Below are 15590 nucleotides of genomic sequence, written 5' to 3'. Positions count from 1 at the left end.
GGAATTATAAAAGGATTTAGCTTATCTACTATTTTTATTATACTTTTCTATCTTCTCTACTATAGCAAAGTGCAAATTTATCCTTTTGTACATCTGTATTTCTATACAATTCCACAGTTTACAAGCGAAGATTGTGACATTTTACATACGAGCGTATTAAAACACGGCGGAGGCAACTAAAGAAAATTTTAATCGAAATTAAATATTCTTAATTTTTAATTAATTTAAAACCACAATTTTTGCTGGACGCTCATAGTGAGGCCTCACGGCATATGGGTAGGGCCTCGGAGCAAGCGTTTTGTTTTGTCATGATCTTAATGTCTATTATTGAAGAGAGCTTTATCAGGCTTTGCCAGCATTCTCAGCTCTCTGACTATACTAAATTACACAACAACATTTACTTCTTTCTTCCAACTGTGTCAAAATGATGACTTTGCAAGGACTCTGCTGTACTGTGAGCTGCCAAAATATTACACATGGAATGCTTCTCCCAAAGTTTTTCTGCGCAGAAAACAGGGAGTCACTGTAGATGGTCATCCTGGTATCAGAGCAACAGAAGCTCTTGGCCGTGTTTATACTGTACATCCTAAATATTTTGAATGCTTCTGCTGTATCTCCGAAGTTTGTTTTACACTGTTACAGGTCCTACTTCCTTCGAAGACATTAGGACTGTTGATGGGGAAGTTTGTCACACTTTTCGTGAGGCCTGCTTAAGGAGAGGTTGGTTGGAGGATATCGTGTAAACAACCATTCTTAAAATCCTGGGCAATGCCGGGTACTCAAGCTAGTTTTGGCCTATATTCACCACCACAATGGCTTTGAAATGAAACAAACAAGATGTGCTTTAACTGCAGACTTTCAGATTTAATTTGAGGGTAATTACATCCAAATCAGATGAACAGTGTAGGAATTATAATGGTTTCTATATGTCCCTCCCACTCTTTAAGGGGCCAAAAGTAATGGGACTATCAACTCAAAAGCTATTTCATGGACAGGTGTGGGCTATTCCCTCATTATTTCATTATCAATTAAGCAGGTAAAAGATCTGGAGTTGATTCTAGGTGTGACATTTGCATTTGGAACCAGTTGCTGTTGACTCTCAATATGAGATCCAAAGAGCTGTCACTATCAGTGAAGCAAGCCATCATTAGGCTGAAATACCGGCCGCCGCTGCACCCTCCTGGCGCGGCCGGTGTTGTTCACCTCGGCCCCCCTTACCCACCTCCGCCGATCACTAGTGTCAGTAACTCTCTCCCCCCTCAGCCACCACACACACATCTCAAGGCCCACTGTGTTAGTCCTGGCCCCCCCATGGCCGTCGCTGCTCTGTGTCATCCCGGCCATAGCCCCGGTGTCATCCCGGACCATGTAACTTCCACCTCCCTGTGGCAGCTGCTGCTGCTCTTCCTCCTCCAGTTCTACTCCCTCCGTTTGTAATTAAAGTAATCATCTCCTCCTCTGCCGCCGCCACCACTGCGTAAGCTTCCCCGGGCGCTCCTGCCTGCAGCACAATCTCCCCCCAGCTCTGGGGGAACCTGTGACAGCCAGAGATGTCGAAGGTAAGTTAACACAGCTGGAGGAATCTGAAAATATCCCACTGCTGCACAATCTGTAAACGGTAGCTTGTGCATGGCATCGGATATTGCCTTGCATGCCATCTCAGGGTGGCGTACAGTATCACTCACAAGTTCCGAAAAAATTGCTTTTTCAGAAATTGATGAATTGCGTCATTTCTACGTCCCCATTCTAAAGTACAGTATGGGAACTGTTGAAATTATCGGGGCAGAATTGTAACCAGAAGATATCAGTGATATCTCTTGCGTTACAGGAATAATGAATAGCCCTGACCCTTAATTTTTACAAAAGTAAGGGAAAATTTACATTTTCACCCACCCTTTTGTATAAATTAAGGGATGATGAATAGAACCCTATGAGAGATATCATAGTTTCTATATTTACCCAATTAATCTAAGTGCAAGTTGTCTGCTCCAGGTTCCCTAATTATTTTCTCAGGTGTACCAGAGCTGGGATAATTCAGGTTTCTAGTTACAGAAAACAAGGATATATATATATATATATATATATATATATATATATATATATATATAGGGAATGAGGTCTCGCAGGCAAAAGTCTACTTAGTCCTATTTATGGTCCTGATTCAGAAAGAAATGCAATTGCAAAGCGGCATGCAGGCAGATTTGCAATTGCGTCCTTGCAATAATGCAAATGCAGCAGGAGGCGTATGACACCACCTGCTGCACTTGTGATCCCTCTGTCGCAGTGCTGGGATCACCATCGTGACCATCATTGGTCGATGGTCGTGATGGTGGATGGCACCGGGCGTATTACCTATGTTATTTATATGGATAACTTGGCCACTGTAATTACTTTATCCCAACACTGGATAATTTTGTACATTATGGACATCATTCAGAGTTGGTCGTAAGTGGCCGCTCGGTCGTACCCAGCGATGTTCGCAAAACAGCGCATGCATAAGTTTTGCAATGCGCGTGTGCAAACTAGCTGTTGCGAGCGGAAATTTTTCTCTTTCAACTTGGCCAGGTCGTTAGTTTGAGTGACAGGATGAGGCGTTTGCGGGTGGCAACAGAGGAAGGTGCTTGTGAACGGGGGAGTGGAGATCCGATCGCAGGCGTGCCTGACTATGCAAACAGCGTTTCATGGGAGTGCATAATTAACTAAGTAGTGTAATAGCACATGTGACATGGGAGGTTTTTACACTGACTTGATCGTAGTGCTTAAGAGAGGGTATGGTCAACTTTAAGCTCTACGACCAGCTCCGATGGTTCCTGATGGTCTCGATTAATCCTTATATGCCCGGAGATGACGTGTATTGAGAACGAGAAGGGGGCGTGTTTTTAGTCTTACGGCCGCATCCTCCCCTCGCTCGTCCAGCTAACGATCCCATCTTAACGACGCAACTTGCGAGCACTTCATTTGCATATCCGGCCCCTTTTCCCTTACGACCGAGCGGCCGCAACGGCCGACTCTGAATGAGGTCCTATATACTTTCAAATAAAGATAGTTTGGACTTGAGATCAGTTTGAATATTATGATGTCATATAGATCTCCAAATGTTCACTGTTCTGGGTTCTAAGGGGAAGAGGAACGACTGTATGATTACAATGTTGTAATCATACTGTCGTTCCACTATCTGTTAGTGGATATGCACCTTAAGAGTCACATTCTCCTTCGAATATTAGCCACCACTGTAAGAATAAATGGTGGCTATTTATCAGTGGAAGGTATTCTGGTGAAATACTGATGTTCCTGTGTCCAAGAGATATCCTCCTTCCTTTTATATGTACAAAAGGTTATTTTGAGAAACCTTATTTTTCTCCAATAGCTGCAACTTATTGCTGACACCATCCAAAACTCCATATTATTTTTTATATAGTTAGGGCCATAAGGAGGGCAGTGCGGCCGTTGCATCAGAGCAGGGTGGAATGCCACAATCTATTTTGCCGGATGCCCGCTGCGATTCACGTTACTCTACCAGTGCGCCTGGCTGCTCACCAGTCCACCTCCCAACCGGGCTCCCACACTGTGTGGGTAGAGACATCATGACGTCTCCCACACAGCGGCTTCACTATACCTTGTGACACTCCTTGTGGCTTTGTGGGCACAAGGGTTGTGCCATTTCTGAGGGTGTGACTGCGAGTCATGTCACACTGGGGGCTTGCCCAGCACTCTGGGAGCTGCCCAGGCACAGTGGATGACATGCGCTGCTTGTTATTTTGGTGTCTACCCCTCGGATTGGTGTCACCCGGTACAGCCCACACTCCCCTAGTGACGCCATTGCTCCCACAGTGCTGTGTGAGGAGCCATGGGACCGAGACACGTGGAAGAAGAAGTGCCACCTTAGGTAAATAGTATGTGTCTACAACTATGAGTTTTTACCCACAGGTTGTGGTGACCCTAGCTCACTGGTCCTGCCATATAACACTTAAGGGTTGCTCCCCTGTCTGTCATTATCATTGAGGCAAATTATGAGTGTAAATTGCTTTTAATGCTTGGAGTTTTAGATGCTGCCCTTTGTGGCACTTTTCACTGTTTGTCACGTTATGGCAATGAACACCTTGAATAGAGATGCACACCAACAGTGCAAATATATGCTCTGCCACTTTAGTTAAATTAAAGGCTGTGTATACATATACAGGTCCGGCATCAAAATGGCTAGTTATGGATTAGCATATAGTCCCTTTTTTCAAAACAATGTATTATTTATGTGCGTGTGGCAGAAAATACCCAGGTTTTTGGACGTGAACGTGTATCAACCTGGGTTTTTGATATGTGTGAACAGAAACAACCCGCGTTGAAGTCCTGGGTCCATGATCCTGCTCTGTACCAGGTTCTTCCCAGGTGAAACCCGGGTAGGCTCTACTGTGAATGTAGCCAACCCAGGTTTTTAGACCCAGGTTTTAAGAAAACTTTGTTATTGGCTGTCCTCTGCACCTGCAGATAACATCAATTGCAGGCATCTGGACCACATGGATGGAGAGCAAATTAATTTAAGTGTGTATTATTTTATGTTTAACTTTTTTATATGAAAATTTTGTCTTTGTATAGACCAGTAGTTCCCAAACTTTTTTGAATCGCGGTGCCCTAGTGCATCAGAATTGTTTTCACAGCACCCCTAAGCCAAAAGTTTGTTATTGAGAAATTCAGAAAAAAATGTAGTCAAGTAGTAAAGTGAAGTAATTTGTGCTTACTTGTCATCCTTAGGTTAGTTTATGTAGTGGGTGACAGGTTTGCAATTCTGTTTGTCCACATATTTACATTACATTGACCATAAATAATTTGATTTGGTGCAGGACCACCAACCTGAGGCACCCCTGCAAGTGTCCCAAGGCTCCCCAGGGTGCCGCGGCGCCCAGTTTGGGAACCACTGGTATAAACCAAAACTTTTTAAAGGCTATATTCATAATTTTCTTATTTTGTAATGTAAAAAATTGTTATTCAATAAAAGAAACATTGGAAACAAACTTTGTGGCCTTTACTCTAAAAATTAGAATTTTTATATTATGTTATTACTGTGAACAAAAAAAATAATAAATGTCCCGTTTAAATTCACACCAAATTCCAGGGCAGACCCAGGTTCAGTGTGAACGTATCCGACCCTGGAATTTCCCGGGTTTTGGTGTAGTGTGAATGGGGATCTCAGTCTAAGATCTGGGAATTTCCAGGGTTGATAGACCCGAGAAGTACCCATTTATTTCCCGAGTCTTCTGTCTGATACTGCTTTTCCACCAAAAACCCGGGTCCAACCTGGGTGTCGAGACATGGTTCCAACCCAGGTCAGACCAAGGTCAGACCCTGTTTACACAGCACCATCGATCTGGGTTACTCCCAGATCAGCCCCGTTCACACTGAACCCGGGACTGCCCTGCTAAACTTGTTATGTCATAAAAAGTGGGAGGTGACTGCTCCACAGCCACCAATCATCTCATTTTAGGCATGACCCAGGTCGGATAACCCAGGTTGCACCGTTTACACGGCACCATTACCCAGGTCCATCCCGGGTCCAACCCTGGTAGCTACCTGGGTTGGATTGCTGGGTCATTTGACCCAGGTTATTTTTCAGGGACCCTTTTACACTGCGCTGCGACCCGGGCAGACCCAGCAATAACCCGGGTTTTAGATCTGGTGTAAAAGGGGTATAAAAGGGGTATATATTTCCTTTGATAACTTATCTACTGACAATCAAATCAACATTTTTTTCTACTACCTTATACATTATATAGCTTAATATATAGTAAATTAACATACAAATAGTTTGTGCTTTTTGATTATTTTTCAAGCTGCGGATGTATTTTGGAAAATGTCTTTTAATCTGATGCCAGAAAAAAGTAAAAATGAGCCTCTTAACGATTTAAACTGGTTGACCAATTAATTCATCATTCAGTTCTTTGCCCAGAAGCAAAACAATTATCACTGATCCAAAACAAATGTTAAGAATGTTTAGAGCATTAGATCATTAATTGGCAATACCTCAGAAATGTAAAGAGCATTGGCCCAAATTATTTAATGTTTTTTTTTCTTTGATCTTAAATTTTCCTATTGTGTTATTCAGTCATCTGCTTTGACCTTTCATTATTAAGTAATGTGTACTTTATTTATTAGTTACCACTTAATCAGACGCCACTACTGTAAATATATAGACTGACACATGTATAATATGTGATGAGGTAGCTCAAATAAACAGTATAGTATTTATAGCATGTATTAGAATAATACCAAACTACTGTTAACTGGTGTATTTTATCTTTCTGTGGCAGAGCTACAGTAATACCCCTTTTACACTGGAGCTAAAACCCGGTCAGCTCCCTGGTGTTAAAGGGGAGAGGGTTGGATGAGTGACCCGGCAATCCAACCCAGGTAACTAGCAGGGTTTAACACGGGCGTAGCCCGTGAAACCCTGCTGTGAGAACAGCGCACTCCGGGTCACGATGACCTGGAGTGCGCTGCAAGCCGGCCGATTGGTCCGGCTTCAGTGGCGCTTGGAGATGACGTCATCTCCAAGCATCCACTTTCACGCCGGGAAAGCCGGGTCTATGCAGACCCGACTCCGGTGTGAGCGGCGCCAACTTGGGAATTTCCTGAGTCGGCGCCGGCTAAATTCCGGGTCTGATCCGGAAAGGAACCCTGTTCAAACCCCGGGTCAGACCCGGAATTTTGGTGGAAAAGGGGTATAAGTGGCATGCCTTTTTCTGAGTATTGTGTTACCAGCACTCTCTGTGGAGCGTGGAGGATTTTTAGGACAGCGTATGAAGGATATTCATTCAGGGTATGAATGTGGGAAACCATAGCAGGTAGGGAATGCTGTTTTCTAAATACAGGTGCAGGTGACTGACAACTTGCGGGAGTGATAAATGGTTGAAAGCAGCATCAATTAATCAGAGTAAATAGCATGATGTGAGAGTGTTCTTAATGCATTTTAAAAAATGTTTGGTATTTTGTGTCACCCCCATTACAGTTACAACACTTTTATGGACAGTTCTTCAAGTCAAAGGCTCCCTTACAAGCATTTAATGCCTTAAAGGAGATGATAAGCAAATTGTTACTTACTTTGGAGGTAATGAGTGAAGCCAGTGCCACAGGACAAAATACACTGAACAGGTAAATCAAAGTAGAACTAAGTATATTTGTCAAATACAAATTGATCTTATCATTACCTGAACATATTATACTTCCTCATTCACACGAAAACAAAATGCATTTATGCAGACCTCTGAGAGCTAAATAATACCCCTTTTCCACCACAGTTAAAAGCCGGGTTATTGCAGGGTTAACCCGGGTAGCTCCTTGTTGTAAAAGGGGGCAGGTTGGATTCCCGAGTCGAGTGACCCGGCAATCCAACCCAGGAAACTTGCAGGGTTTAACACGGGAATAACCTGTAAAACCCTGCAGTGTAAATTGCGCAATCCGGGTCACGATGACCTGGAGCGCACCACATGCCGGCAGAGCCAGGTCACTGCAGACTCGGCTCTGGAGTGAACAGCGCCAACTCGGGAATATCTTGGTTCGGCGTCGGCTAAATTCCGGGTCTAATCCGGTTTGGAACCCAGGGCCTGATTCAGAGCCGGACGCTATTTGCGCTCGCTCGTTCAGAAAAAGGGGCCAGCTATTTAAATAGCGCTCGCTCTTTGCAGTCTGTTGACGCCTCTATGTCTGAGCGAGCGAGCGAACGAAACATGCGCTCGCTATTTTGTAAAGACGCCCCCTGGCCGCTCGCATCCTTTGTCATCTCCGCTATTTATTTGATTAATCGAGTACATCGAAAGGCGTCTGAACTGCTCGCAGTGCTTGTGGTAGGATTTTCCTACCGCAATCATGCGAACAGTTCAGGCTAAGAGACAACCAAGTGACGTGGTCGATGACGCTGCTTTGTTAATTATGCACACCCTTAAAACGCCCGTTTTGACCGTTTGGCACGCCTGCGTTCGGATCTCCTCTCCCCGTTTTCAAGCACCTTCCCCTGTTACCACCCACAAACGCCTCATCCTGTCACTTAAATTATCAGGCACTCGCTATTTTGCGAGCGCTCGATTTCCGATCGCACTGACTGGTTGGCGCATGCGCATTATGACCCATACGCATGCGCAGATGTGCGAACATCGCTCGGAGCGAACGAGCGGCTCTGAATCAGGCCCCCTTTTCCAACCTCCGGATCAGACTAGGACTTTAGGTATAAAAGTGGTATAAATTGCAGCATTTGCCCACATATGCCTATCCTTTCTCTGCTTCCCATCATTAGGTTACTATTTTTACTTGGTATTCCCATGCTAATGTTTTGTATAAATATAGTTTATGTAATCACCTGCATAAGTATATTGCTTATAATCCTGCATTCCTGTAGGAACCACGTTATTAAAGTATATCTGATTCCTTTTCCTTCTCATTATTAGGTTAAATGTCAGCAAACTTTGTACTGCTATTTAAAATCTCAGAGTGTTTGGCAGAATTAGCTCTTTAATTTCTTAACTGGCTAATTGTTTCTCCAAAAACTACTCAGAAATTGTCAGGTTTTCTTAAATTAATTTTCAAAAGTTATTTGTTAAAGTAGATTTAAATATGCTATTGATAAAACAAATGTATTTTATTTATTACCAGTTAATTATATAGCGCACACATATTCTGCAGCGCTTTTACAGAGAGATATTTGTCCATTCACATCCGTCCCTTCCCCAGTGGAGCTTACAATCTATGGGCCTGATCAGCAAGGAGCACAGTTGCCTATAAGCATGCAGTCGGATGATTGTTGCGTTCTATGCATGTGTATGCATCGCAGTGTGCGTGCGCAAACTAGCTATTGTGATCGGGACCGCGATAGCAGAGGCTACGCAGACCCATAGCAGAGTGATTGACAGGAAGTGCCATTTGTGAGTGGTGACGGGGCGGGAGGGGGGGGTGATTGGCCGAACGCAGGCGTGCCAGTGCATTTCAATGGCGTTGCAAGGTGCATATATAAGCCACAGCGATAACATACGTAGCCTGAAGCCTCATAGTGTGTGCTGAAATAAGTAATTCCTGAGTGAGATCTGACCTGCCTTAACTGTGTGTGAGGCTTCGATGGTACTCGATTGTACCAATGTTTTTGCAGTCTTGCTAACCATTATGGATGTACATGTAGGTGAAGTGAGCATCCTTATCTAGTGGTGCAGCGGCATTGAGATCTCTATGGATTAGCATACTATTGCATTTGAAATGCGTGCATATGCTATATTGCGATCCATAGTGAATCAGGCCCTATGTCCCCTACCACATGTACACTTGCACACATACACTAGGGTTAATGTCTTTGGGAGCCAATTAACCTACCAGTATATTTTTGGAGTATGGGAGGAAACAGGAGCACCCGGAGGAAACCCACGCAGGGTGAATATACAAATATGATTGGGGGTGTCTCACAACCTCCCTGTCTCCATGTCCACCCATTGTAATAGTACCTCTGAACCCCAAGTGACAATAGAACCCTTAATAGAACAGCAGCACTATATCCTCAGTGACATTACGCCCCATCCCCCTAGTTGTAATAGATCACCAGTGTCCATAGATCACCACTGTGGCAATAACTAAAGTTCTTCTCCTTGCACTTCAATGTCCGGTACATGTACTCCATAGTGCTGTATGTACAGCATGCTGGAGTGCAATTTCATCAGTGATTTTGCCAGTCACAGACAGCTACATCACTGTCAGGGGGCCTGAGCAGCAGGATAAATTCCATTCTGCACAGCTGGGGGATGTAGCAGGATGGCACGGTCACATGGGATGTGACAGTGTCAGCTAGAGTTCAGCAAACCACAATAACCGTGTTGCAAAGTATACCGCCCACCTGGTGTGATGTGCACCCCTACCATTTGCTGTGCCAGCCACTGATCACATTTATGGGATGGACACTCCTTTCACCTGCTGTGCCAGATGCTCCTCTCACCTGCTCTGCCCCCCACTCTCAGTCATCACAGTTGCTGTTTGCGAGTTGCATTTACTCTAATGGCCGCCCCTCCCATTAATATCTAAAATAGGGGAGAAAGGGAACGACATAGGAGATGGGGAATGGGTGAGGGGGACAGGTGAGAGACCGGGAATTAAAAAACCGCGCACCGCTTGGGCACAATAATTTTCGATCTGGTGTGTGACAAGTACAAAATACTAGTTATTAATACACACTTTATGCACACACTTGACATGTAATTTATTGACATGTGACCAGAAATAGCAAGTTTTATGTGTGCTTTGTTAATGTAAACTTTGAGTAGCACAAATATTTATTGCTACTTTTTTTTCTTTACCGTCTTTAAAAGACTATTAAATTTATGTGGAATTTATACATAAGTGGAAAGATAATAATTGAAGTAGGCAATATAGAATATAATGATGAAAATGCAATGCTTGTAGTTGTAGTTTAACAGCCTTAATCTACTCCGGAAGTGAACAGATCTCCATAGAGAGCTGGAACAGTGTTGTATAGTAGTACAACAGCTGTACAGTAAATGAATGTGGCCTGAGATCAAAAGTATATACAGCAGCAACTGTCATTGTAACATTACATATATTACAACTTGTGACAACTTATATATAACTTATTTCAGGTACAATGAATGTTTTCAACTAGTAACATTTGACATTGGGTACAGCAGTGCCTCATCTCCCTCTGTGCTTAAGGTAAGTGTTCTAAACAACTAAATGGTTATCTAACCTTCTGTTATTATTGTATCCAGTTTTCATCTCCTACTTGTCCAGGAAATTTTGGTTACAGTGGACAGGAATAGAATAACCTATGTATAGCCAAATAGATAATCAGTCACAGCAGCAAAGTATTTCAAAAGATGAATGAGCTGACTTTATGGAAGGCAGTGACCTGTCCACTTGTGTGACTATATTAGTGAGGGAGAGCTACATGTGACACTGTCATAATATGTAAATGGTAATGGGGACATGCAGTAATTAGAGATGGTCATCGGAATGCAATGGTTTGCAACCATCAATGTTGTTGTTTTTTATGCTGCTGATTTTTCAATTCAGTGACCTGACTGCAATGGTTGCCGCCATCGCCTGCTCCCGTCCAATGGGTTTAACTGTTGTTTTGTGATTAATTAACTGTGCTTATTTGTGCATGCATAAACAAATCTTTCTTCTTTGTGCATACACGAGTGAACCATCAATGGCTAAACCAAAAATGGTTTACTAATGATGGTTGAATGTCATCACAAGACAAAAATTTAATGTTGCCTCTCAAATGGCCTTACTTGCAAGAAGTCACAGGGTATAAGAGTCTTCCATTAGCAGGGCAGTGATGTAAGGCTCCTTATGTAGGAAATTTGTGATTTCAAATCTTGACTCCATGTAAAATTAAGTTTATCCAACTTGTTTATGACTGGTAAAGCCATGAATCTGTGAAGCTTTGATTTTTCTTCTTCTACTGTGGAACACACCAAAAGAGGTACAGTTGCGATAGTCAGAGAGGTGGTATCCATGGAATACCCTGAGGTGTTAAGCACAGTAGGCACAAATGCCGAAGGTAAGCTGTGTACACAAAGCAGTGGTGAAACTGCAAAAGGTGGTGGAGTCACTGACCTCCGTGCACCAGCTGTCAGGGGCCACGGCGACAGTGGGGTACAATGGGGGCACATTTAAATCAATCCATAACCACTGCCTGCGCCCTACTGATCACTGCAAAAGTGCAGGTGGTGGTTATAGATGGATCTGTGGGGTCCTGGAGCTGGTCTCATGTTTTCAAGCACCACCGGCTGTTGCAATAAAGTTTAGTTTTGTTTATTGATGCAGCTTGTGTGATGTCATGACACATCCTGAGCCAGATAATATTTTGACTGTGAGGAAGAAATTAATACACTGGTATAATTAAGCATTAAGGTGCTATAATCATAGTGTCAGGGGAACCTGATACCTGATACCTCAATGTGAAAGGAATATGTGCATATCCGCCTCATGGAGGAGGATAGCGTGCTTTACTTTACATTGATTGATCATTGAGGAAGGAATAAGACATAATGGCACAATTAAATACAACAATGCTGTAACTATATTGTCAAAAAACCATATATCACATAGTGCTGGCATAATATCTAGACGGCAACAGCCAATCTAATATCCTGTACTACTGTACGGAGGTATAGCTGCATACCGCTGATGCTATACAAGCATTCTATATGTAAGCCTAATATCCCTTATTTCCTTGTTATATATAACTATATCCCCCTCATTTTGTTAAGGGTACAGACCAATAAACGGATACACTACAATCAGGCTGAATCTTTAAACCTGAAACAGACATAGGCCCTCATTCAGAGCCACTCGTAAGCGGCAGCTCGTTCGCTCCGAGCGATGTTTGCCAAACTGCGCATGCATACGGATAGTTATACGCATGCGCGAACCAGTCAGTGCGGCCGAAATTCATGTGCTCGCAAAATAGCGAATGCCTGCTAATTTGAGTGACAGGATGAGGCATATGTGGGTGGTAACAGGGGAAGGTGCTTGAAAACGGGGAGTGGAAATCAGAACGCAGGCGTGCTTAAAGGTCAAAACGGGCGTTTTATGGGTGTGCATATTTAAAACAGCAGCGTCATTGACCACGTCACTGGGTTTTTTTTAGCCAGAACTGCTCGCAAAATTGTGGTAGCAAAAACCACCCACAAGAATAGCGCGCAGTTCATACCCTGTTCGATGTACTCGATTAATCTAATAAATAGCGGACATGATGTCGGATGCGAGCGGCCAGGGGGCGTAGTTTCTCAAAAAACGACCGCAAGTTTTGTTCGCTCGTTCAGACCTAGAGGCGTGAACAGACCGCAAACAGTGAACGGTTCATTTGAATAGCCACCCCTATTTTCTGGACGAGCGAGCGCAAATAGCGACCGGCTCTGAATCAGGGCCATAGACAGTCCGTATATAATTTTTTGGTTAAGATACTTATGTTACTAGGATAGTTTGCAACATTGTGAACAATACAAGTTGCATTTCTCTGATTGAATCTAAGAACTTTAAACATTTCTATTTTGTATAATAAAAATTAGATAATTAAATATAATTACTTGATATTTATTTCTCCCTCTTGGAATTATATATTACTAGGGTGAAATACACATGGATATATGAATAAATCACTCAATGGAAATCATAAATTAAAACACACATGTGGGACTTGAGTTTTAAAACACACTTTATTTCTGTTTATGTTATGTCAACACAATGTATGTATTTTTATGTTTAGGTACAATATGTTTTTTTTAATCACTTCACTGTTGCTAATATACATATACAATTTTATATATTGAAGAATAAAAGTTATATTTTTAAAAAACCTATCTAGTGCGCCACAATAAAGGACAACTCTGTTCTATCCTTCCAATCAATGTTATTATATCAATGCCACTCTGTAACAATAATTTTTAGCTTGCAATGGCGGACTATTATTTCTTAACTTGGGAACTTTCGTGGTTCTTTTTTGTAAGGTTGTACATAAGAGACCTACCAGTGTGCATTTATATTGCATTGGCAGCTTCACTTAGCTTTGATTATTTAAGGAGCAGTGCTTCTCAGTTGTACTGGGTGGAATTGCAATTTTTTTAAGCTTTATGTATCGATATAAAACTTAGCAAGCAACTTCTGACAAAAGGTTGTGCAATGCCTATTCATTTTCTGAGCTTCTGTTGCCAGAATTTGCAAATGTTGATTGCCACAAGTTGTATTTTATTTAAGTTGAATGAGTATGCATTAACACAATGGACCACAATTCACCTTTCCTGCCCATGGTGGTAAATGTTGTCCCAATCTAACCACCTTGGAACATGGGATGAAAATAAATGTTCTTGTTCATCATCCCATGGTGGATATTTCATTACACCAGCATTTTGTTGTCATTTCAGATGTAATTTGTTTTCACCACTGCTAGGACCTGACATATTCTCCTCCAAGCTCCCAAAGGTGTGACCAAATAAAGAATAAGTGTTTCATTTTCCATGAAATGATATAATAGCCAGTCTGTGATTTCATATATTTATATTTGACCTAGAAAACCTCCACTTTGGAAAAGATAAAGTAACTTACAGTCAATACAATATACTTGATATTTGTTTTTTTCTCTTTCCTGTACAATGAACAGTAGCGTACCGAGAGGGGTGCATGTAGGGCACCATGCTCTGGGCACCATTCTGACAGGCCCGGCAGAGGGGGGGGTGCTACTGTCCAGGGCAATCTCACTGGACTGTTCCCAGCGGCGGTTGACATTTGGTGCCGGCTGTGAGCTGAGTGCAACTAGTGGATCGGTGGCCTTTTGAATTTGGCGCTGGTTGTGAACCAATTATGGCTCGCCGCCTGGCATCCAATAGAAAGCTGACGAAGCAAAGCAACTGTTGCTTGCCACATTATGGCTGGTTCCACCTGCGGCATCTTATGCCGCTGGGCGGAACATTCAGTTCGCCGGCAGCAGGCAGAGATGGAGACATTGCGTGAAGAGCTCACAATGTATGCAATACAGGGGACATGTTCACAGAGTCCTGCACAAAGCCTACACACGGGCCTTCTCCTCCTTAAACTGCCTCTGAGTAGAGTCTTAAAGCAGTACTAGGCTGCATTTGTCATTTTGATATTATGGTTTATATTATGGTGGTTTTAAAGACCAGAACAGAGTGTGCACCATGAAATGGACTTAGCTGAAAGTAGCATAAGGAAGCATTACATGTCCTCAGTACTTCAGTTCATAAGTTACCCTAATGTGTATCAAGTTGTAAAGCTAAAATTACCCTAAAAAATTCATACCCCCCTCCCACAGTTGTTAAGAAGCGTTGTCTGATCAGTCCAGCACCTATAGTATATAAGCCATTTATGGTAGGTAGACCTTTGCTCGCAACTTCATAAGCTGTGAGCAGAAATCAGTTTTCCATAAGATAACACACAAAGCCACCAGAACGGCTACTGTTGAATTTGCCAACACACCCTTATTTTCAGCTAGGGATGTACATTTTTTTTTACAGCACTATGATCTATTTTTGCCTATGGTAGTACTTGGTGCAAAAAGGGGTCAAATGCAGTTTTTAAAAGCTTGATGATGACTGTAATAGGAATTTCACAAATGCTAATGTGTTGTGAGTTAGGAGTTGGTAACTTTATAAAAAATGTAGTGTTCTTTATATGAAGTTAAATTGTTTAAATAAACATGGAAGTTACATTAGCCACTTCCAGGTTTATCTGTAGTTGTCTCAAAATCACTTAGACATCTAGAAATATGGAGTTAAGCGTTGTTCTTAAAAAATAATGTTATGGACACTATTCTCGTCAATTTGGTCCATATTCCTTAATGTTTTTTCAGTTTTCTGTTTTTTTTTTAAAATAAAATGTAATAACTCTAAATGTGTTTGTTGTATTTAGTACTTTGTTGTGTCCCAGATCTCCCAGAATGGTTGGGTATGAAATCCCGTCTGTCAGGATGCCGCTGGTCAGAATACCGACAGTGGCATCTTGACAGCCAGAATCCCGATACCCATAGGAACGAACGGTAAGTGTTTTCCTAACCCCTACACTAACCCTCTCTCCCATAGTGCCTAACCTCC

General features: G+C 42.4%; 1 protein-coding gene across 5 annotated transcripts in view; it reads left to right on the top strand.

The window, feature by feature from the left end:
- The window catches only part of CPED1 (cadherin like and PC-esterase domain containing 1), a 433838-nt gene that overhangs the window by 111947 nt on the left and 306301 nt on the right, over window positions 1-15590 (top strand). For all 5 annotated transcript variants that reach the window (XM_088457671.1, XM_088457670.1, XM_088457669.1 and 2 more), the window contains 2 exons: window positions 6998-7140; window positions 10614-10686. In XM_088457671.1, coding sequence (XP_088313797.1) covers window positions 6998-7140; window positions 10614-10686 — 216 coding nt within the window. The remainder of the gene's footprint in view (window positions 1-6997; window positions 7141-10613; window positions 10687-15590) is intronic.

Source organism: Taudactylus pleione, unplaced genomic scaffold (assembly GCF_031769625.1).
Source record: "Taudactylus pleione unplaced genomic scaffold, aTauple2 ptg000041l, whole genome shotgun sequence".
NCBI lineage: Eukaryota > Metazoa > Chordata > Amphibia > Anura > Myobatrachidae > Taudactylus > Taudactylus pleione.
This window is presented reverse-complemented; position numbering and strand designations above follow the sequence as displayed.